The sequence below is a fragment of the Schistocerca gregaria genome, chromosome 6 (genome assembly GCF_023897955.1).
Source record: "Schistocerca gregaria isolate iqSchGreg1 chromosome 6, iqSchGreg1.2, whole genome shotgun sequence".
NCBI classification, from domain to species: Eukaryota; Metazoa; Arthropoda; class Insecta; order Orthoptera; family Acrididae; genus Schistocerca; species Schistocerca gregaria.
This window is the reverse complement of record NC_064925.1, coordinates 118458632-118483682: the sequence shown is the minus strand read 5'-3', so window position 1 is coordinate 118483682 and position 25051 is coordinate 118458632. Positions and strand designations below refer to the sequence as shown.

General features: G+C 38.1%; 1 protein-coding gene across 3 annotated transcripts in view; it reads right to left on the bottom strand.

Annotated features, from left to right (window-relative positions):
* Positions 1 to 25051, bottom strand: part of LOC126278962 (uncharacterized) — a 297991-nt gene that overhangs the window by 127890 nt on the left and 145050 nt on the right. For all 3 annotated transcript variants that reach the window (XM_049979247.1, XM_049979246.1, XM_049979248.1), the window contains 3 exons: positions 18652 to 18694; positions 6581 to 6780; positions 6342 to 6499 (listed from right to left, as the gene is read on the bottom strand). In XM_049979247.1, coding sequence (XP_049835204.1) covers positions 6342 to 6499; positions 6581 to 6780; positions 18652 to 18694 — 401 coding nt within the window. The remainder of the gene's footprint in view (positions 1 to 6341; positions 6500 to 6580; positions 6781 to 18651; positions 18695 to 25051) is intronic.

Sequence of the window (25051 nt, the reverse complement as noted above, 5' to 3'; positions counted from 1 at the left end):
GGCTGTGGCTTCCAGGATTACTAGACCCACAAGTTTTGCAGAAGAGCTTCTGTGAAGTTTGGATGGTAGGAGATGAGTTACTATTGGAAGTAAAGCTATGAGGATGGGTTGTAAATTGTGGTTTGGTTGTTAAATTGACAGAGTGCATGTAAGAAAGGCAAAGGTCCTGAGTTTGAATCTCAGTCTAGCAAGCAGTTCTAATCTACCAGAAAGTTCCTGGCCCACCTCTAGTCTTTAGTTTGTTGTAAGACTCTCTTGGTCATGGACAACAATGCAAGTGAACTGTCTGTTTTTAAATCATGGGTATAATTGAAATTACTGGAGTTGGTATATAAAGGCACCTGTGGTCTAGAGGTAGCATTTTTGATTAGTAATCAAAACATCGTTGGTACTTGGTTCGATGCCCCCCCCCCCTCTCCTAAATTTTGATTAATAAACAATATGGGGAGCTGAAGACTTCCAGCATAAGAAGTCAGCCTCATTCCGCCAATGGCCTTGTCAAACAAGAAGGAGGAGTGGCCAGAGGTTTACGACACTCTTTTGTCCTTGGAGTGTGAAAATGGCCTCTAAATACAGGAGAATCATCAATGATCAATAGCATAAGGATGGAAAGGCAATAGAAACCACTGCATTAAAGACACATAATGTGTATACCTAGGACAAGTGGCCTGTAATTGAAAAAGTGTTGTGATGGTCTCTCCATTGCCAAAAGATTCCAGAATAGTCCCCCATTCAGATCTCTGGAGGAAACTGCCAAGGGGGAGGTGAATATGAGAAAAAGATTCAATAATCTATGAAGAAATACGGTTTTATGAGTCAAGGCATGGAATGTCAGAAGCTTGAACATGTTAGAGAAGCTAGAAAATCTGAAAAGGGAAATGCAAAGGCCCATTCTAACTACAATAGGGGTCAGGAAAGTGAAATGGAAAGAAGACAAGGATATCTGGTCAGATGAGCATAGGCCATAGGGTAATATCAGCAGCAGCAGCAGAAAATGGTATAATGGGAGGAGGATTCATTACAAATAAGAAGGTAGGGCAGAGGGTGTGTTACTGTGAAATGTTCAGCAATAGGGTTGTTCTTATTAGAATCGACAGCAAACCAACACTGACAACAATAGTTCAGGTATACATGCCACTGTTGCAAGCTGAAGATGAAGTGACAGAGAAAGTGTATGAGAATATTGAAAGGGTAATACAGTACACAAAGGGAGATGAAAATCTAATAGTCATGGGTGATCGGAATGCAGTTGTAGGGGAGGGAGTAGAAGAAAAGGTTACAGGAGGATATGGGCTTGGGACAAGGAATGAGAGAGGAGAAAGATTAGTTAAGTTCTGTAATAAATTTTAGCTAGTAACACTGAATACTCTGTTCAAGAATCACAAGAGTAGGAGGTATACATGGAAAAGGCCGGGTGATATGGGAAGATTTCAGTTACATTATATCACGGTCAGACAGAGATTCCAAAATCGGATATTGGATTGTAAGGCATACTCAGGAGCAAATATAGACTCAGACCACAATTTAGTGGTGATGAGGAGTAGGCTGAAGTTTAAGATATTAGTCAGGAAGAATAAATGTACAAAGAACTGGGATATGTTAAGCAGTAAGGAATGGTGAGATATTCTTGAAGTTCTCTAAGGTTACAGATACAGAAATAAGGAGTAGCCCAGTAGGCAGTACAATAGAAGAGGAATGGACATCTCTAAAAAGGGCAGTCACAGAAGTTGGAAAGAAAAACATGGGTACAGAGAAGCTAACTGCTAAGAAACCATGGGCAACAGAAGAAATATTCAGTTGACTGATGAAAGAAGGAAGTACAACAATGTTCAGGAAAATTCAGGAATATAGAAATATAAGTTGCTAAGGAATGAAATAAATGGGAAGTGCAGGAATGCTAAGACAAAATGGCTGCATGAAAACTGTGAAGAAATTGAAAAAGACATGACTGTCAGAAGGACTGACTCAGCAAATAGGAAAGCCAAAACAAAAGGAAAGGGTGGTAACATTAAGAGTGCAATATGAATTCCACTGTTAAATGCAGAGGAGAGAGAGCAGATAGGTGGAAAGAGTACATTGAAAGCCTCTATGGAGGGGAAGAATTGTCTCCTGTTGATTTAGAAGAGATGTAGGATCCAGTATTAGAATCAGAATTTAAAAGATCTTTGGAAGACTTAAAATCAAATAAGGCAGAAGGGGTAGATAACATTCCATCAGAATTTCTAAAATCTTTGGCAGAAGTGGCAACAAAATAACTATTCATGTCGATGTGGAGAATGTGTGGGTCTGGCAACATGTCATCTGACTTTCAGAAACATATCATCCATACAATTCCAAAGACTGCAAGAGCTGACAAGTATGAGAATTATTGCACAATCAGCTTAACAGCTCATGCATCCAAGTTGCTGATGAGAATAATATGCAGAAGAATGGAAAAAAATGTGAATGTGTTAGATGATGGTCAGTTTGGCTTTTGGAAAGGTAAATGCGCCATTGAGGCATTTCTGATGATGCAGTTGATAATGGAAGCAAGACTAAAGAAAAATTAAGACATATTCATAGGAAATGTCAACTTGGAAAAAGTGCATGACAATATTAAATGCTGCTGGTTGTTCAGGATACTGAGAAAAACAGGGGTAGGGTATAGTGACAGTCAGATAACATACAATATGTACAAGAGCCAAGAGGGAATAATAAGAGTAGATGACTAAGAACGAGGCGCCCAGATTAAAAAGGGTGTAACACATGGATGTAGTCTTTCACCCCTATTGTTCAATCTGCGCATTGAAAAAGCAATGCTTGAAATTAAAAAAAAAAAGCCTCAGGAGTGGGACTAAAATTCAAGGTGAAAAGATATCAATGATATGATTCACTGATAACATTGCTATCATGAGTGAAATTGAAGAAGAATTACATGATCTGCTGAATGGAATGAACAGTCTAATGAGTACAGAATATGGATTGACAGTAGATTGAAGAAAGATGAAGGTAATGAGAACCAGCAGGAATTAGAACAGTGAGAAACTTAACATCAGGACTGATGGTCACAAAGTAGATGAAGTTAAGGAATTCTACTACCTGGGCAGCAAAATAACCAATGACAAATGGCGCAAAGAGGACATCAAATGTAGACTAGTAGAGGCAAAAAGGGCATTCCTGGCCAAAAGTATCAAACATAGGCCTTAATCTGATGAAGAAAATTCTGAGAATGTACCTTTGGAGCACAACATTGTATGGTAGTGAAACATGGACTGTGGGAAAACCTGATCAGAAGAGAAAGCATTTGAGATGTGGTGCTACCGGCTAATGTTGAAAATTAGGTGGACTGAGAAAGTAAGGTCCTGTGCAGAATTGGAGAGGAAGGAAATATGTAGAAAACAGTGTCAAGAAGAAGAGAGAGGATGATAGGACACCTGTTAAGACATTGGGGAATAACTTCCATGGTACTAGAGGGAGCTGTAGAGGTCGCAAACTGTAGAGGAAGGCAGACTGGAATACATCCAACAAATAATTGAGAACATAGGTTGCAAGGGCTACTCTGAGGTGAAGCAGTTGGCACAGGAGAGGAATTTGTTGCGGCTGCATCAAACCGGTCAGAAGACTGATGACTCAACAAAAATTGAGGCATTTTTGTTTCAGGAAAGTTATTTAAAAGTCAGTGTTTTACAGTCTCTTTAACAGGAACAGGACTGGAAATTTTTTATGGCTGCTTACAAGGCACAATTCACTTTGCAAAATATTAAAAGTACTCCATGAACCCATCCCTCCCCGGTCTCCCCCCCCCCCCCCCCTTCCCCTGTATGGGTGCTTTTCATCTCCACTTCAATGTGCTGAATTTGTTCATCATCTGCCATGATAACAGATGTTTCCTGACATGTGCTGATTTATAGGCCCGATAAAATTTTATCATAGACACCTGGGTAATGGAGCTGTGACCCATTCAACTCTTACACATGCATTGGCAGGCAAGCATACCTCAAACAAAAAGACTATTAAAGGGATCCCAGAGGTGCAACAACCATTTGGCACAATTAAAGATGCCTTGGCCAGGCTGCAACCGTGGAATTTCCCAACTCACAATCACTTCAAATGTGAGTGATTTTGTGATTGGTGCCTTTCTACAACAGTCAACAGTGGCATGCAACTACCTTTGCATTTATTTTACAACAAGTTGACTGAGTCACAACATGAACAGTCAGCTTACGACAGAGAAACATTGGTAATGTATGAAGCAATGCAATACTTTAAAGATGACACTGATGGCAGACCTTTGACAGTTTATACAGACATTGTCTCCAAGCAGATTCTATCAAAAACCTTGCAAAAGGCTGTTGTCCTCGACGTGTCTGCTATTTTAACTCCATTGTACAATTCACAATGGGGGTGGGGGTGGGAATGGAGTGAGGCTAGATGGGGATGAGGGAGGGGAGCTTCTACAGCTTCAAATTTTCCCTCTTGTCATTCCTACTTCGTCATGTTGCGCTTTCTGCCAATCTTATTTTTTAACATCTGTCTTGCCTGTTGCCCTCTTCATTTGCAAAATTTTAACATTTTTTCCTCTTGCCAGTTAAATTCAGTATTCTATATATCATCTAAGAATTTCTATTGGACCTTGCCTTTCTGTCTATTTTGTCTTCTGCTGCTTTCCCTATCTCATTCCTTGAAGCTCCCCATTTGTCTTTGTCAAAACTCTTCAACAGCCTCTGGTTCACACAGCTTATCACTGTCTCCTTTCTGGAATTTCTTCAGTTTTATTCTGCAGTTTGTAACCAATAAATTATGGCCAGAGTCCACATCTAGCCATGGAAATAGTTTTAGTTTAAAATCTGGTTTCAAAATCTCTGTGTTACAATTAGGTAATCTAGCTGAATCCTTCTGGTGTCTCCAAGTCCATTCCACATAAAGAAACTTCTTCTCTCATTCTTATACCAAGTGTTAGCAATGGTTAAACTGTGCTCTGTGTAAAACTCCAGTAAGTGGTTTCATCTTTCATTCTTTTCCCCCAGTCAAAGTATTCCTTCTTCTACTGCCTGATATTTCTTTTCCTACTATTAAATTTCAGTCCACCATAACAATTAAATTTTTGTCTTCAATAACAACCTCAAAATTTCTTTTATCTCTGATGCATGTGTTAGTATTTTATTTCCTGTTATGCATTTTAGAGGAACAATATCAATTATTCTGGATTTAATTGTGTGCTGCAATAATTTTGGTTGTAAGTGGATCTATCACACCAGTTACATTCTGTTTTCCATACATATAAGTTTATTTAGTTATATATACTGAAAGGAACTCTCAAACAGATTAAAATATGCTCAAGTGTTGAAATTCTGGTAAAATTGATTAAGAGACCAATTTGCTGCATTAGCTTCCTTATTTTAGTTGCTCAGAGACTGGCACAGCCATTTCTGAATCATCCCAGTACAACCTCAGGTGTGTGTTGCATAAATTTTTGTTATCCATAACTTTATAAGAACTGTACTACTGACTTATTTAGTTCAGAATTTCAGAATTCTTACTACTAAAAAATAAAATCATAACACGCAAATTAATAACAAAAGACATGAGCTGCTATCATAAAATGTCTTACAAGATCGAATGTCACACTTTTATTTTAGGAACATCTGGTGCTCTCTAAATGTAAGTTATTATTGAAAATTGGCTTTATTAAGTTTAACTTCCATTGGTGGTTACACCAGTAGTGCTTCTCATCGCACCTTGGAACACACATTAAGCCATTTAGATAACATGAGATGTTAGACCATGTAAGTAACTTTGTGATAATAGCTCATGCCTTTTGTATTAATTCACATGCCATGTTTTTAATTTTTGGTATTAAGTATTCTGAACTTTGTAAGTTAAAAGTATGATTCTCTTAAAGTTTTGTATAATTTTTTTTTTTGTCCTTGATGTACCTGCATGTTAGAAAACTGGTTGTGTCAGTCCCTGAGCAACTACAGTGAAACAGCCAATGTAGAAAACTGGACTCTCAATCAGTTTTACAAGTAGTTCAACAGATCAGCATATTTGAATCTGTTGAAGTGTTCCTTTCAGTATGTATAATTATTTTAGCTCTGGATGCCTCACTTATAGGATTGTTTGCTGTACCTATGTACTTCTCGATTTTTGACATTCCAAACAGACAAATGTAGCATTGTTTCTTTTACTACTTGCGATTTTCAGTTCTGCACATTATCTCATAAATGATAATAGAAAATACACAGTTATTTTACAATATCTATAAGCAATTCTTTTTTTGACATTAAACTTCAATATTATATTGGAAAATTAATAATGAAATAAGGAGTCAAATAAAAATATTGTTGTGATTACATACTCACTCTTGGACTAAAACAGCTTCAGCTTTGTTACTACAGTCTTTTTTCAGTGCATCATCTGTATAGTTTGTCTGAACACAACCATAAGCTATGCTGACATTGTTATTATTATATAGATAATAGCAGCTTGTAAAAAGGTAATGAAGAATAACTTCTTGGTACTGAAATAAAAATAAAATGTATTTAATCAGTCATTTTAAAATATTACATTGTTTGAAAAAAACAAATGTGTATTTACTTACACTGCAATCTGATGACACATTCTCACTGGGCATTTCACAGTTATATATTGAGTGCACATAGAGAGTATCTTCAGGATCAGTATCTTCACAAGTATACAAGGTTAGTTGTCTTTCAAAACTTCCTGGCAAGAGTACTTTTACACTGCCTGTGTTAAAGTCAGTTAGGGTGAAGTTGCTAGTACCAATTTCTGTACCATTATCTGCACATAAATAAATAAGAAAATAAGATAATCACGTTTATGAAACTAGCATGTAATTATTCTCAAATGTAATTTACTTTTAGTAGGAACAAATGCAGTAAGGGGTATGCAGTTTTACTTCAGTTGTCTTACTGCTTTTGAATGGGAGAGAAACAGCACAAATAGAAGTATGGTATGTCTTCTTACAAATTAAAGAAAACATAATGCTTTTGTAATAAGTTCTTTTATTGACTGAGACTCATATATCATATGATGTGAAAATATACAATATACACAACAGCTCACACATCAGTATTGTAAATCCAAGAAACAGTTATTGGTATCTAAAATGTTACAGGTACAGCCATTATACAGTGTGTGCCAAAGAGAAAGTGTTAAGCATGCATAGCATATATTACATTTGCGTTCCCCAGTTATAAATGAGCAGAAGTCAGAAGACTGTACCATGTTATATGGTTGATTATTTTTGGTCACATCTGAAGTACTTGGGTGGTATTCCAAAGACATTCACTGTCGTGTTTGGGATATTATCACTGTCTTAAGACTCAGTTAAGGAGAGATGACAGCCAGTATAGGTTGGAGAGCAGTCTGTGGTCAGAGATGGTGAGTCCTACTGTGTGTGCAACAAGAAAAGAAATGTGGAGTAGACCTGCAGGCATGGTGGACAAAACAATGTTTGGACTCCATGCTGATGTTGACAGAGGCTCTGTGTTGTGCCAAGGAAGGCACAATGATTGAGTATCACCACAGTGGATGAATAAGAGGGGAAGTGGTTGTCAACTGTGATGGACAAATGTTCAGTAGGTCAGTGACCATTCAAACTGAGGGTTCCACCAAAAGAAGTGGTCATCTTGAAGAGCATGGTAGAACTGTGTTATGAAAGCAACTCTGTAAGAAGTATGACAGAATACTGAGAATGTCACTGCGAAAATAACTTTTCAAAAAAGGTGTTTCAGGAATCAGTGCATTCATTTTCATAACTTCCAATCCAATGACACTTTGAGGTACAGTCAGCTGATTTGTACCTTATGATGTATCACTAAAGGTAACATGTTAACAATGTGGCCAGACAGAAGTGGCATGAGTGCTTTGGAAAGCTGACCCATCAGTGGGGTGAATTAATGCTAAGCAATTATTTGTTTGTCCCAGGTACAATACGATAAAAGTTAATGGACATGTGAAAGGCGAATGTAAAAAGCTATGTATGTAGTTGTAAATGTGATCACTATGAATGAGTCTTTCAACAGTGAAATTTTATAAAGTTAAATTACTGACCTGTTTTGCAAAGATTGTCTGTAGCCAAAGAAGCAGCCAAGGTAGAGTTGTATGTTTGTGTGTAGGATAAAAAGTGTAAAAATTTTCAGAACAACTAATGTGTGTTTTTAATGAAAGCTAACTTATTTAATTAATTTTGCAGAAATTATGATCCTTAAGTTTAAACTTTTTAAAAGTTTAAAACTTCTGTAATTTCAAAAAGCTGGAGATGTTGAGTATTGAAGGTGGTAACTGACATTATGAGCAAGGGCTTTTATGTTAATGCTTTTTAACTGATAGTGAAAGGTTCCATATTTTTGTCTGCAGTAAATTTTGAGGGTCTTGAGCTTAAATTAATATTTGATGGTCACAGAAGACAAATATTGGACATACAATTTAACAGTGGGTACTATTAATATATGCAGCATAATGCATGGTACAAATATGTTCCAGAAAGCCATATGTGTAAAACTGATTTTTCAGGTGGTCTTATGTTCTATTGATCACAGGGACAAGAGGTCATGTCTTTCAGATAGTCCTTGGCCTACAGACCATTTGTATAGCTATCAGGAGAACAGGCATACAGTAGGTTCCTACAGTATAGGGTAAAAACTGGAACATTACACACTTTATTACTTTATTATTACTTTATTACTATATCTTCATCGTTTACCAGCCACGGCTGGACAGACTGCACCACAAATACAATGTTAATCAATTAACATTTATACAACACCATATACAAAATTTATATTACAAATAAAAGAAAATATTTATGCAGTGCACAAAAACACACAGAACATAGAGAAAATGAAATATAACTAAACAGGAAAGTAAAACTTCATAGCAGCAAATGAAAATACCATAAAGCAAAACGTTTGAAAAACCGTGTAGATCACACACATAAAGTTTCGTTTTGGCAAAATATGTACTTTAAGTAAAACACAAAATTAAATGTGCAGTTGACTGAGAACATAAAAAGATGATTAAATTTAGGCAAAATTATACATAAAACATAACAATATTTATTATCTTGTCCATTCAATAGAACCACTGTTGGAAAACTCTTCCACAGAATATAGTGGACGTTGTTTCAAGTCCTGAGCAATTTTTTTCTGAAATAATTCAGGTGGCAGGGATTTCACTTCTGGAGGAAGTTGACTGAACATTTTTAGGGTGACTGTTGGAAAGCTGTCTTGTGTACTTGATAGGTGACACCTTGGCACTTCAATGTTCCTCTTACAGCGAGTGTCATGATTATGTATTTCTTGTCTTAGGCTAAAAATCCTTTGATTTTCTTTTATATAAGTGAGGCAGAATAACACATACAGGCAAAAAACAGTCATTATGAGTAGCCTGGTGAAAATAGGCTTACAGTGGTCCAGTCTTTTGCTAGAGGATATGAACCTGATGGCTTTTTTTTGGTAATAGCAACAGATCTTTGCCACTTGAGGAGTGTCCCCACAACAACATTCCATAGCTAATGTGGCTGTGGAAGAGTGCATGGTAGACTATTGTGAGAAACTGGTCAGTTGTTCCCTTCTTCAGCTTCCTCAGGAGGTATATCACACGAGAAAGTTTGGTGCATACATATGCAGTGTGATCATTCATGGAGAGTTTGCTGTCAATCTTGAAGCCCAGTAGGCTGACAGTCTCCATGTTTTCTTGGTTTTCCATGTTGGTTAGACTGCATATCAAATGTTGGATTTTTTCTTCATTGATCTTCATTTTGTTTATGATGAACCATTCTTTTATTTATTCAAACATCAAATTTGATGCACCAAGAGCTCCTACAGCTGGTCATCCTTTGGCAATAAGGGTAGTGTCATCTGCAAACTGACATTTGACTATTACAGCTCATATCATTGACATAGATGAGGAATAGGAGAGGTCCTAAGAATGATACTTGGGGCACTCCATGTTCCAGTTTATGTTCAAGAGAAGTTGCTCTGTGCACTGATACTACCTGCTTTCGGTTTTCCAAATAAGATTGGAGTGTTTTAGAACAACACCTCCAACACCATAGCATCTTTACTTGGCTATTAGTGTTGTGTGTGAGATGCAGTCAAAAGCTTTGCTGAGGTCACAGAGTGTCAGTGTCACACACTCTCTCTCTTTAAAACTTTGTCAAATCCTTTTTAATAAGTCCAGTGTGGCTGTCACTGTTGATCTCCCTTTGTGAAATCCATCTTGTGTGTTTCGGAATAAGTGGTTTTCCTCAAAGTAATTCAGTACCTGGCAGTGCATCACAGACTCAGTAACTTTGGCTAGTACTGGTACGACTGAGATTGGTCTGAAGCTGGACAACTCGAATGGATCCCCCTTCTTATACAGGGTGTTACAAAAAGGTACGGCCAAACTTTCTGGAAACATTCCTCACACACAAATAAAGAAAAGATGTTATGTGGACATGTATCCAGAAACACTTAATTTTCATGTTAGAGCTCATTTTAGTTTCGTCAGTATGTACTGTACTTCCTCGATTCACCATCAGTTGGCCCAATTGAAGGAAGGTAATGTTGACTTCGGTGCTTGTGTTGACATTCGACTCATTGCTCTACAGTACTAGCATCAAGCACATCAGTACATAGCATCAGCAGGTTAGTGTTCATCAGGAACATAGTTTTGCAGTCAGTGTAATGTTTACTAATGTGGAGTTGGCAGATGCCTATTTGATGTATGGATTAGCACGGGGCAAGAGCCGTGGCATGGTACATTTGTATCAAGACAGATTTCCAGAACGAAGGTGTCCTGACAGGAAGACGTTCGAAGCAATTGATCGGCGCCTTAGGGAGCACGGAACATTCCAGCCTATGACTCGCGACTGTGGAAGACCTAGAACTACGAGGACACCTGCAATGGACGAGTCAATTCTTCGTGCAGTTGACGATAACCCTAATGTCAGCGTCAGAGAAGCTTCTGCTGTACAAGGTACCAATTGTTTCCGTACCATGTACAGCGTGTGCAGGCACTATCAGCAGCTGATTGGCCCCCACGGGTACATTTCTGCGAATGGTTCATCCAACAATGTGTCAATACTCATTTCAGTGCAAATGTTCTCTTTATGGATGAGGCTTCTTTCAAACATGATTAAATTGTATATTTTCACAATCAACATGTGTGGGCTGATGAGAATCCACACACAATTGTGCAATCACATCATCAACACAGATTTTCTGTGAATGTTTGGGCAGGCATTGTTGGTGATGTCTTGATTGGGCCCCATGTTCTTCCACCTATGCTCAATGGAGCACATTATCATGGTTTCATACAGGATACTCTACCTGTGCTGCTAGAACATGTGCCTTTACAAGTACGACACAACATGTTGCTCATGCACGATGAAGCTCCTGCACATTTCAGTCGAAGTGTTCGTACGCTTCTCAACAACAGATTCGGTGGCCAATGGATTGCTAGAGGCAGACCAATTCCATGGCCTCCATGCTCTCCTGACCTCAACCCTCTTGACTTTCGTTTATGGGGGCATTTGAAAGCTCTTGTCTACGCTAGCCCGGTACCAAATATAGAGACTCTTTGTGCTCGTATAGTGGACGGCTGTGATACAATACGCCATTCTCCAGGGCTGCATTGGCGCATCAGGGATTCCATGCGATGGAGAGTGAATGCATGTATCCTCACTAACGGAGGACATGTTGAACATTTCCTGTAACAAAGTGTTTGAAGTCATGCTGGTACGTTCTGCTGCTGTGTGTTTCCATTCCATGATTAATGTGATTTGAAGAGAAGTAATAAAATGAGTTCTAACATGGAAAGTAAGCATTTCTGGACACATGTCCACATAACATGTTTTCTTTCTTTGTGTGTGAGGAATATTTTCTGAAAGTTTGGCCGTACCTTTTTGTAACACCCTGTATATTGGTACTGTGTGCTCCAGTTTAAGGAAGTTTGGGAAGATACCAGAAGATAGACATTTGTTTATTGCTGTGGCTAGTGGTTGAGCTAATTCTGCAATAATTTTCTTCAACAGTGTGCAGGACATGCCATAGATGTCTACACTTTCTGAGTGTTTGTAGGAGTTCACAATTTTTATCATGTCTTCAGGGTGTACTTCCTTTCAGTTTTGAATGCTGCAACTGCCTGCATTTCTTATGTTTGCACTCGGATCTAGGTCAGAGTGTGGAATTTCATTCACTGTCTTTTCCACTATTCTGACAAAATATTAATTGAAGTCATCAGGGCTACATGAATTTAAGCAGGAGGTAGTCTTTGTTCTGTTCTCATTTACAAGATTCCAGGCAGTTTTACAAGGATTTTGGGCCTTTTTAAAGTATGTATCATTATATTTCTTTTTTGCTTCCTCTACTGCCTTTCTATAAGATTTTTTGGCTTTTATGGAGTTGTGGTGAGGCAATTCTTTAGCTGGAATGTCTAAAGCTGATTTCATTTGGTCCTTGCATATTGTCACAATAGACTTCAATTTATTGAGTTTGGGTGTGCACCATTGTTTCACATTGATAACTTTATGCCTGCCTTGTGATTTGTCCACAGGATTCTTCACTGCCTGCCTTGTGATTTGTCCACAGGATTCTTCACTGGTCTTACTTCCTCCAGCCCAGACAAATTAAGCGAATTGGTTGGTTCTTTTGCATTAGGTGTGGTCTAGGTTGACCTTAGATGGCTTACAAAAGCACCATTTGCTCATGGGTGGTTCCTGAGAAAGCCCTATAAAACCATGATTTTTTTCAGGACCTAAGCACCAAATAGTTGGGATGGCAACTTCCATAATTTCAGTTCATTGCAAATTTGTACACAAATTCTTGAAATGGAGTCTGTTATCAAGGTACAGAGGTTCCAAGTTGCCATACTAATGCCTATAATATCTAGTCTGAGGCGTAAATGTAGTTTAAACTGACATAGTGAACACATGGCAAGGGTTGTGGGGCCACTGCAAAGATTCTGAGGTCACCAAATGATGTTTTTAGTCATGGTTTTTTCACCAATAAAAAACTTCATCACATGCTGTCCTTGTATAATGAGCACTTCACACGGCTGTCTTGACTTGGAAATTATTCAATGGTGCCACGTGATGGCAGAAGTACCATACAAAAAAATTATTTTTTCATACAAAATTCTTTGTATTTGCAAACCACTGCCACATTTGTTGGTACACCTACAAATGTTGTGCATTATTATGTAAAGTATGGTAGTGAAAAGTGAAACTGTGTTGGATGGGGGATGATTTTGTGTTGACCTTACATTATGTGTAATTATTTGTTATTTATATGCCTCAAAGAAAGTAAATGTATCAAAGTAGGCCTACATGAATAAACTGTCAGAACTTTACTGACCTATAGAATTCATTTTGTGTAAGCAGCACACACTTCTGTAACAGGGAGAAGAAGGTAACCAGCTGAAAAACATCCCTGTCAGAGTAGAAAAAGGCAAATATGCTCCTCTTTCACAGACAGAAAGGAAAGTGGGGAACCAGCTGCCTCAACCATTCTTCTTTCCTCATCAAAAATTTTGGCATGCAGACATATTTGCACTTTTTTGTGCTGAAAGAGAGTAACAAGGAGAAAATGATGGTGGAAGAGAGAAAGAGGCAATGAAAGAGAAAGAGAGAGATTGATGAAGACAATAGCAGTGGAAGCTAAAGAGGGAGGAGATACAGAAGCAGTAAAAGAGATATTGTAGTAGCAATGGGAGCAAAAGAGAGAGGAGGCAGTGGGATTGAAAAAGAGAGATGAGTGTGCCTAGACATCCCCTCCCCAGGTCTGTGAACTTTAACATGAAATAATTTGCCTACTTTCCGCCATCCTCTACAACCACATGTTAAAGTTTAAACAGCAGACTGTAAGTGAGAAAGAAAGAGACAGAGGCAATGGGAGAGAAAAAGAATGAGATGAAGACAATGGCAGTGGGGCAGAGAGACAATGAAAGTGGCACAGAAAGAGACAGCAGTAAAGGAGGGTAAAAGAAAGGGATGAAGACAGTGATAGTGAAAAAGGCTGAACGAGGAAGTAGACAAAGGCTTCACTACAAAGAGAGTCCGCCTGCTTAGCTGAGTGGTAACGTGCTTGCCTCCCATGAAGTGGGCCCGGGTTCAATTCCTGGCTGGGTTGGAGATTTTCTCCGCTTGTGAACTGGGTGTTGTGTTGTACTCATTATCCTTTCATCCTTATCACAAGCACTCAAGCTGCCCAATGTTTCACCGACTGGAATAAGACTTTCACTCGGCGGCCGAACTCACCCAGATGGAGTCTCCAGGCCAGCAATGCCATTTGCTCATTTCATTTCATTACAAAGAGAGTCTGTGTAAAAGGATTTAGAATGTTCTGTGTTAAAAGAGTGTGAATATATTTGCATGCTAAAGTAATTCTGAGTCCTAGGGGACTGGTGACCACAGCAGTTAAGTCCCATAGTGCTCAGAGCCATTTTACTGCGTGTCAATATAGTGTTAAAGTTTCTTTTTGACTTTCAGTATACACTAGTTTGCTCCACTCCCCACAAATTCATGCCTATACATTACCAAAGACTTTCAGTCACTAGTAGTTTGTGTCTGGGCACTGTTAACTTTAGAGATCAAACAGTACTATGTTTTTTAGTGCAGTAATAACCACTATTAAAAGCTGTGTTTGTTTTTCCATACTATATTCAATTTCTTTTTGCTAAATCAGAGTTCAAGGAATTCATGGCCCATCATGGGAAATAAATTTGACCAGACCTTCAAAAAGGAAGCAAGTAGCATGCTTTCACAGATTCTCAGTACAAATCACAAAGTGTTGTAAGTAAACTTAGCAAATGCATGACAGAAGCAGGCTTTAGTTCCATTGAACCATTGCAGTATGTATGTGTGGCAGGTTAATTATTGGCTATCCAACTGCATAGTTACCAATAAAACTATTAAGTTGTTGCTGCAGTTGGGACTGGCTAATGAGGTAGAACCAAAATCTGTAAAACTGCTTGGAATACACATTGATTCCCAAGTTAACTGGCAACCCCATGTCAACCAGGTCTGGAAAAGTTATTGAGGGTGTCCTATCTCATCTGGAAACTGTCTGATCTAGTGAGTAACAAATATCTCAGAACAGCTTACTTTGGACTTTTCCAGTCTCATATATCTTATGGGCTGTTACTATGGGGCACTCATGTCATGTCAGTGAAGTACTACTGCTGCAGAAAAAGGTGCTACGAATAATGTGCAAGGTTGGTCCAAGGGAACATTGCCATCCCTTATTCATCAAAATGGAAATAATGACAGTAATAAATTTTTATATTTATGCATCACTGATATATGATAAAAAGAACAGAACAAAATTTAACACCAGAAAGAACATACACTTACATGACACCAGAAACAAAGAGGGTATTGACATTCCTAGACATAGGTTGACAAAAACAGGCAACTCTCACAAAGTGAACTGTTTGAAATTATTTAACAAATTACCACATACTGCACTTAAGACACCTTTCAGTAATTTTAAAAGTAAACTGCACAGATGGTTAATAGACAATCCATACTACAGTCTCACAGAATTCATGGATACTTGTAACATAGATATTGAGTTTTGAGTCTATGATTCCAATACTGTTTATTGATTAATGTAGCATAAATAATTTGTACTTGTAATGTAAACACTCAGTAATGTATTAACTTCTTATGTATCTTGATATAATTGTAATGCCTATTTCACTGCATGTGGTCAATGACAAATAAAGAATCTGAATCTGATAAAATGTCTTAGTTGTATAGCCACAGTTCACGATACTTTATTCTTCCTGACATATTGATATATGCTTAAATTTTTCTTAAAAATCTTACTCTGTCAGCTTTGGGTTTTAACCAGATTTCTGTACCTAGGGTAATGTTTGTTTCACTGCTTTTTAGAAGTTCTTCAAACTCTGGTACTTTTTTGTGAATGTTTTGACAGTTAACCAATAGAATTTTAATACTTTCACCTGTGGGAAAGGAAGGAAGGGGGGGGGGGGGGGTAGCATTCCTTTGGATCTTATGCTGTACTTCTGGATCTTCTACAGCTATTATTGTCTGAAATAGATGGAGAGCTGTTCAACCTAAACAACTCTTTTGTGCAATTCACACACAGTCAGCTATAAGGTAGCAGTCTCTGATGTGTAGTGCTCACCTGTCTCATTTAGGAGGACACAACAGCTCTCAAAACTATGGTGCAAATCCAGGAAGTTACAGAACCTTTGAAGTCTCTGGTGCAAGCCTTCTACTTGACTCCTTGACTCAAAACCAAGCAGTCACGATCTATTCTGGCATCATTGCTGTAGATTGTGTGCTTCATGAAACTCTATGAGCAAGACTGGTATTCTCAGACTTCTCCATCAGTCACTTGGATGATTTAAATGTGACCTTGGAGCCCATATGACAGGCATCATTTGTCTGAGTGTGCACCACAAGTTACAGATTGTCACACTATGTTGCCTCAGTGTCTGTAACAAAAGCCTCTTCAACATGTTGAATTAGGACCCAAGGCATACACACTGAGTGCATGTGGTGTTCTTTCCCAGCCCCTGGTGCCATTTTCTGGAGGTGTACCATTATTTGCTGTTTGTTTGAACTGCTGATGATTAATAGATTCCTACCCTTTTGTGTCTGGCTCCCTTTGACCCAGTAGTCTGCATATTTCCCAAAAGGTGAAGTGTCTCACTGGCTCTGTTCCAGTTTCAATGGAAGACAGTACCTCAGACTTGTTGGGTAGGAGGATGAGTGTAATGTCCTGAGTCCTCCCTGGTCCATCTGTACAGGATGGCTAGACCCACCATTGACATGCCACTCACAGTCAAGTGGATGAGTAATGACAGATACTGTATTTTCTGCAAAAGAGACAGTTTCCACAGGGGAGGATAGTACTTGAGGTATCTTTTGTATCTGTGGTATGTGAATTTTGGTAGCTCTCCCAATATACAATTTGCAACAGCTACCAATCAGGGTGATTTCCAGCTGCTTACAAACAGCAACAAATTCATCTGATGCCTGAGAACAATATAAACAGTGGGGCTGTGTTGTGAGTGGTGCAACATTTTAAACAGTAAACAGTTAACTTTAAACAAAGCTTGCTGTTTCTCTTTTAATTTATGGGTCTGAAGCCTTTAAGAACCAAAGTGCTTAACAACCAAACAAGATACATTTCAAAACAACAGAAAACTTGGTGAAAAATTTACTGTTTCTTCAAAATATTTCTCAGGTTATGTCACAAAGAAATTAGACAACAGCATTAATTTACAATAAATTCAGACAATATAAATTCTTCTTAAATGAGAAAACTAATGTGATATAATATATTACTTACTTGCAGTAAGTGTAAATCACAAATTCCAATTTACTACAACATAGTTATGTTCAACACTCTCAAGTTATGAAAATTCAGGGACTGGAAAGCTCTGTCATCTACAAGAAAAGTAGCAATGTCTTTCATAAAGTCACATGACAAGCAATAATTTACTGCAATTGGAACTCAGCACTTACAGATGTAAGCAAAAGTTTTCCTTGAAAAATGCCATTGTAAATGAGTACGTATTAAAGTACCATACTAAATATACCCAAGGAAGCAGCAGTTTCTTTCAAACTTTCTTTTAATTTACTCAATTAAATTTAGATGGCATTAGCTGGGAGAGCATTAAGCAGTACAGTGATAGTTTACTGCTAATACAGCACACTCATTACGTTTCTTCGATTTTTGCTGTTATTTTATAACTCGCTACACATCCCTGAAGATTCTCCTTTTTGATAGGCTCTGCTAAACATCATGAATGATTGACTGAATAAATGAATTGCAATAGAAATAATGTTGAAATTATACACAATGATCGATTGGTAATGAGGATCACCCTGTGGCTAAACATGCCTTGGTGTGCGGCCAGCACATCTTGGCACAGTGTTACACTGTCCAGGTTATCTGGATACTTCCCACTAACAGCAACCTGTCAGAACTCCGGAGATGGGAACTTGCCCTTCAGTACAACCTCTCCGCCAGGCCTCAACCTCTGCTAATTTCAAGCTGCCGCTGCTCATACCTCACTTGTCTTTCAACAACATCTTTGCCTCTATACTTCCGCCTCGACTGATATCTCTGCCCAAACTCTTTGCCTTTACAAATGTCTGCTTGTGTCTGTGTATGGATATGTGTGTGTGTGTGTGAGTGTATACCTGTTCTAAGGTAAGTCTTTCCACTCCCGGGATTGGAATGACTCCTTACCCTCTCCCTTAAAACCCACATCCTTTCGTTCCCTCTCCTTCCCTCTTTCCTGATGAAGCAACCGTTGGTTGCAAAAGCTTGAATTTTGTGAGTATGTTTGTGTTTGTTCATGTGTCTATTGACCTGCCAGCACTTTTGTTTGGTAAGTCACATCATCTTTGTTTTTAGATATATTTTTCCCACGTGGAATGTTTCCCTCTATTATATTCATATCATTAATTTGAAAACATACTTATGTTGTCAAAACATGAAGGACAAGGAATTAAAACACAAACTTGATAATTTGTGTTCTACTTTTAATTTATAAACTGTAATGGTAACTGTACTATTACAAAAGAAGATATACCTACTGGAAATAATTTTGAACAATGCAGCTCTGCAAAATCATTTCTCAAGTTATAAATACAACAAAAGTAACTGGAACAGGACTTACCATCACACTGTGACATAATGTTGCACTCTTCAAAAACATGATCCTGAAACATAACAGAAATATTGTTGATCTTCCTGTCCTGATGTTCCTACAAAGGAAGTGCACTTGCATTGAATTTAACATCACATCATCTTATATAAAAACTGTTATTTTATTTCAAAACACTGAGCTATTAGTAGAGTTATTAAACAATGATGCAATGGCATGGGCTTAGATTACTTAGTTTATTGCAGAATTCTTGAGGGCACAGGTAATGCATAAAAGTCATTGGTAGCAGTTCTCTGAAAGCAGTGTGAGAAGTTTCACTATCAAGTACACCATGACAAATTACTGAGAACTTGGATAGCATAGGACCAATAGTGGGTTTATTCAGTCAACTTATTTCGTGAGTCCACACTCACTGAATGGATGCTCAAACATTATTGCCTGTTTATGGTTCCCACACAATCTGGTTGGCTATTTCTTACTGCTGTATGGTGGCTAAAGGTCCTAATCTTCAGAGGATCTGACCTTTTCATGACTTCTGTAAGGTTGTTTCTGAGGTGGCGCATGGAGACACAACCAAACTTCACTGCTGAGATTGATAGATCACTTACAGAAGGCTGTCCTTGGCTTCAGGATATTTAACCACTCATTCATACATTGTGAACTGTGAATCCCATCATAATAGAGAGCCTCCAAGGACATGGAATGAGTTAAATTATACATTAACAGACAGAAGCTAGCACTGCTAGCTACTTGTGTAAAGTGTACTACCAACAAATTGTGGATAGTGGTAATCTGCTTAAACTATAATTATTGTAAGGGAGACACACTAGTCATAGACAGTAAAGTGAGAAGATTTATACATTTTCTTTAAATTTTTCCAAATACTACTTAAAAAATACTTTATAACCTAAGGTTGTCTTAGAGTTTTACTGAGTATGTTAATTAACTTTTAACATAAAAATGTAATATTTTTAAAAAAATTTTTTGTCTAAGACATGTCACCACCACCAGCCTTTCATGCACAGTTTTTCTTGTGTACTAGTTATGGATACTCATACATAACAGTCACTGACAGTTAGCTGATCATAAATTTAAAGGATTCAAAATCACTAAATGGCAATTAGGATATGGAAAAGCATAGATCACAGAATATTAGACAAATAATAGTATTTTATTAATTCATTGTGAAAGGTTTGAATGGGTTAGCAATAATCATGAACTGAAAATGAAAACAAACATAAGGAATAATGTAAATCAGATGAAAGCTTAATGGAGCTGTGGTGAAATTTTTCATGACTGGACATCATTTCAAGTCATTCCAAATACAACAACAGGTTTGGGAAACTGGTATTTTGGCCATACTCCTGTGTACAAGGGAAAAGGAGCTGATCAGTTGTCTATGCCAATGCAATGGCACTACACTAACCTTCAGGCTCATCCACTGATCATAAAATAAGTTGTCAGGGAGCAACACTATACCATTCTCAGACCAGAACTCAGACAAGTGTAAAGTCATATGAAAGACATGATTGACAACAAAAAATGTGATAGGCAGTGTTTTTTTTTTTTGCCAATTAACAAAGGTAGGAACACATCTGTTATTCACAAAATGTGAGACAACACATCCAACCATGACAGAGTGTTCAGTCCCTAAAGTCCTTGGTACACTGTTAGCCAGAAATTCTCTCATATGAAGAAACAATCCTAGGAAGAGAAAGCTTACCAGCAGCATATGGTGTTACAAACAAAGACGTACTTTCTTTCTGATCATTTCCAACACTGAATACAATTTTACTCCCCTTACATTTAATCACATTTTCCAATTAGGCTATACAAAGGGAACTACAAAAATTTTGCAATACAATGCAACAATAAGTCACAGGAGCTAATTGTTGCTGTGTTCTGAGAATACTTTATACTTGCATTGGAGCCACTATGCCAAGTCTGTGGGCGTAGTTGATTATTAGCAGGGTTAGTTCGAATTTCTTGCTATGGCATCATGGTCACAAAGTGAGATTTGGGCAGTTTTGTGGTAATACTTTGCACATGGTTTAAATATAGACCATAGCTTCGAAGAAATGATGGTCACACTCAGTGATTTGTGTCCACATCGTACGACCATATTTAGGTGGTACAGAGAATTCCAAAGAGGAAATTTCACACTTGAGGATGCTGAGAGGATGGGAAGGCTACAATCATGAGTACAGAGGTAAACATTGATGCTGTGAGGAAAATGCTAGACAAAGATAGGCAAGTGACCTATAAGTACATAGAAGATACCTTAGGGCTACATGCACCAGCAATTTGTTCAATACTGCATCATTTGCAAGTAAAGAAATTTTGTTGTCTCTTGGTGTCGCATTGACTGACAGAAGAGCAGATGACAAGACATATGACTTGGTGCCAGGAGATTTTAAAGAATTTTGCTAAGGGACAATCTCAGTATGTGAATAAAATCATGAAAGGTGATGATGTTGCCTGTATTATTAAGACATGCTGACTAAGACACAAATCAAATTTTTTGTGTTTGAAAGTGATGACATACCCTACAGCTGTCAGAAAATCTCAATCAATAAAGAAAGAAACCATAGCTGTTTTTTCAAATCAAGTAGAACTGTGGAGTGTGTTGTATTGGACACAGAGAAGACAGTCACAGATACGTGGTACTTAGCTGTGTCTGCCAAAAATCACCCAATCTTTGAAGAACCTACGACCAAAGTCAAGAATGGACACTTTGTTCCTCCATCACGTCAATGCTCCAGCTCACTGCGCCAAAAAATGCACTGAATATTTGTGGGGTGCTGGACCAAAATCCCTTGAGCACCCTCTTCGCAGACCAGACTTTGTTCCTAGTGACTTTGCACCGTCCCCGCATGTGAAAATGAAGCTGAAAGGAGTGGACTTTTCAAGCGATGGGAACTTCCTGAGGGCTTGGAACAACGAGTTTGCCTTACTCCCTAGAGAAACTTGAGAGAACTGGTTTAGGGACTGGTTTCAGAGGATGGAGAGGTGTATTAATGTGGTGAAAGTTACTTCAAAAAAATTAAATAAATAAAGCTGTAGTGCCAAACTTTTCTTGTATCCTTTGTAAAAATACACTCTCATCAGAATTGAAAGGTTCAAAATTGTTCAAATGGTTTGGAGCACTATGGGACTTAACATTTGAGGTCATCAGTCCCCTAGAACTTGGAACTACATAAACCCAACTAACCTAACGACATCACACACATCCATGTCCGGAGCGGTCGCATGGTGCTACACTGAAGCACCTAGAACCGCTTGGCCACACCAGCCGGCAACTGAAAGGTCTTCTTGGATCATAGAAACAACACTCAACACTCGATAACCATTCAGATTATCATAAAAATTACAAAAATTAAATAGTCAAGCTCCATGGTCTGCTTACACAACATCATCTGTTAGCAATGCAGTGCAAGTACGTACATTACACGGGATTTTAAGTTTTACTTCATTGGTTTTATACAGCTGATGTCTACTAGATTTTATAATATAGCCTACAAGGCAAGCTATTTATCAGATTTTGTCCATTCTCAACATTTTGGTTCCATACTAAAGTATTATTTTTGGATGAAATTTCCTGTATACTTATAGTACTTACCCTAGATGTTAGTTAATTTTTAGGCATTTTTATCCATGTTAACACTAGTGTCCCACTTTTTTCTAGTCCTGGCTCATTCAGCACTCACTCATACTTTGTACATTTTGACAAGCATATTTTGTGTGTAGCTACTCAATTTTATTATGACAACCCACCAGTGTAGTTTGACTCTTAATGTGGATAACTTCCCAAAGGCTGGGACTCCATAATTGCTCATCTACACTATGGAAATATAACCACCGTGAGTACTTGTAATTGTTTTTTGTGAATGTTGACACTATGATTCTGTACTTCTACCACTTCAAAAGTTACACGGAGTACTTTGTATTCTTGACAGATAACCCTGAAGAGGCATCTATGCTGTATGATGTTGCTAGTAAAGCACCTTCATACAGGTACTTGTCTTTTGTAAACAGCTCATCGTTCTTGACTTTGTAATTGATATAAGTTATTGAGTGTTGAGTGTTGTTGCCATTATTCACAACATGTCTGAACTCTGGTTGCCTTCCCCAGAAAATTGTCTGTATCTTCTTGGATCATTTACTATTTTTATATTTTTTCTTTCAAATGCTGTTCTATTTTTGCCAACTAGTTGTGATTCCATTGCTCACTGGTATTTTCATGGGACGCTATTATGCACTGTGTCATTCTCTCATTTAGAACTTTGTCTTTACATAAGTCATATATACCATTTTCTGCCTGGCCTTCCATTAATAATGGGTTTTGTCTTTTCATTTTACTTATTACTTGTTGTACACTGTCCAGCAATATTTCTTATTTATGGGATAGAGCACTTCTGCAATTGAGGAAACCCTTGGGAATGATATATTTTCTTCATCCTCAGACAGTATTATGTGGGAATTCTTTCACTTTGCAGTATAAAGTCACCCTTGGGACACCAAGCACTTTGGGTACAGTATCCACTAGGATGCCTCCCTGGACATTTCTTCTATAGTTTTTATTATTTTTTTTCAGAATGTTAATTTCTCTTGGGCCTCATATGTGGAATAAGATGCTCCAGTTACTGCAAGCCAGTTTTCCCACTGTTTAGCATCATGTCAAAGACTGGAACCAAGATTCATAAAAATAAAATTCCAATAAAGGAATTCATAATGTAATTAATTTAGATACTGATATGTTTTGACCTCAGTGTAAAAATAAGACAGTGGTACAAAACATTGACAAGGGGTGTCAAAGACAGGAACATCATCACAGAAAACGAAATAGCAGTCTTATACATCCCTCCCCAAAATTAAAAGGTATGATTGATTTTATTTTTAAGAAGCTGCTTCACTTCCAGCATATCCAGCAATACCAAGATAAACAACATTATAACACCATGATTGTAAGTAATATAACAACCAGTGTTGGTTGCCATGGTTCTACTAGCAGTTTGTGTACCCTATACTTGCTTTAAATGTAAATCTGCCCATTCCCCCTTAGTTACCAGTACATTAGATACATGTGGAGTAGCTTACTGGCATATAACAAGGAACAGGAGGTGAGACATAATGAAAATGCAGATTTGTATTAGCATATAATGAGTTAACGGACACATGATAGGAATAACCTTATGAGTTCAATGAAGTGAACATATAAAACAGTGCTATAGAATTAAGGAACAAAACAACACCCTTATGGTTCAGTTCTCATGATCATTCAAATAATAAAACCTGTTCAGCGCATAGTTGTCAATGTAAAAATATGTTAATCAGATTGTTTAAGAAGTAGCCTAAGAAAAAATTAGGACAAATTTTCTAAAGGAGAGGGGTGTGTTGCATCACAGAAAGATATCCAGGGTGATTGTAGAATATTTGTGGTCTCTCCCTGGCTCGCAATGAACCACCTCAAGGCAGATTCACGCACGATGTCTGCATCAGCATGTCAAACAGGCAGGAGAGGCAATACTACAAATAGCACAGCACACAGTCTAGGCCACTGCTACACACACTTGAGGGGTATGAATTGCCACTTCAGCAGTGTGACATCACTGTGAGGGGAGCATAATGTCATTCTGCCAACCACACACAGTGGAATGACAACATGTAAATTATACACAACAATGACTTTCAGCACACTGACGCTGCAGACAGTAATGAGCTGAAAGCCTGAAATCAGAGGTTGGCATACTGTGGATAGTGAAGAACTTTGATGGATCCAGGAAACCAGGCCACATTTGATCACCTCAAAAAGGGATAACATCATTGGCTATACAGACTTGGTCTGCCAAACTCTTCCTCTATTCAATTACAGTGAGCCAGTTCTGAGACAGTGCCTGTGAAGTGCTGACTACCATTTACCAGATAACTACTAGATTCAAGACAGCAGCCAGCCAAGCCTGCTGGATTCCGCCATTGTCATATGCTGTCATCTTCTCTGTTGATGTGAAGACTTAGATCTTTCTACCATCTGCTCACTGGGGCGAACAGATAATGTTCATTGAACTGTCAAACTGTTACTGTTCCAGAGAGTGTGCTAGCTGCTGCTGCATCCCAGCTTGTGTCTGTGAGTGGGCATCAGCATCCTCAGCGTTCCTCTCATGGAGAGGACATGACATAACTCTGCACAACCACCACTGTCCTGTAGACAGCTATTGGGGCTCACTGGGGCAATATCTTTGATGTCTACAACTGTAAACTGTATATTGCACTATTGGACATCACTGCTGAATGGGCTTTGCCTGACAATTGCTGGGACACCTCCCATGCAAGGAACCACTTCTGCTGTACTCGCAGCACTGGCCTCGCTTGCCAGCCTTGAGATTGCTCAGGTGGCTGCAACAGTGTGTTTCAA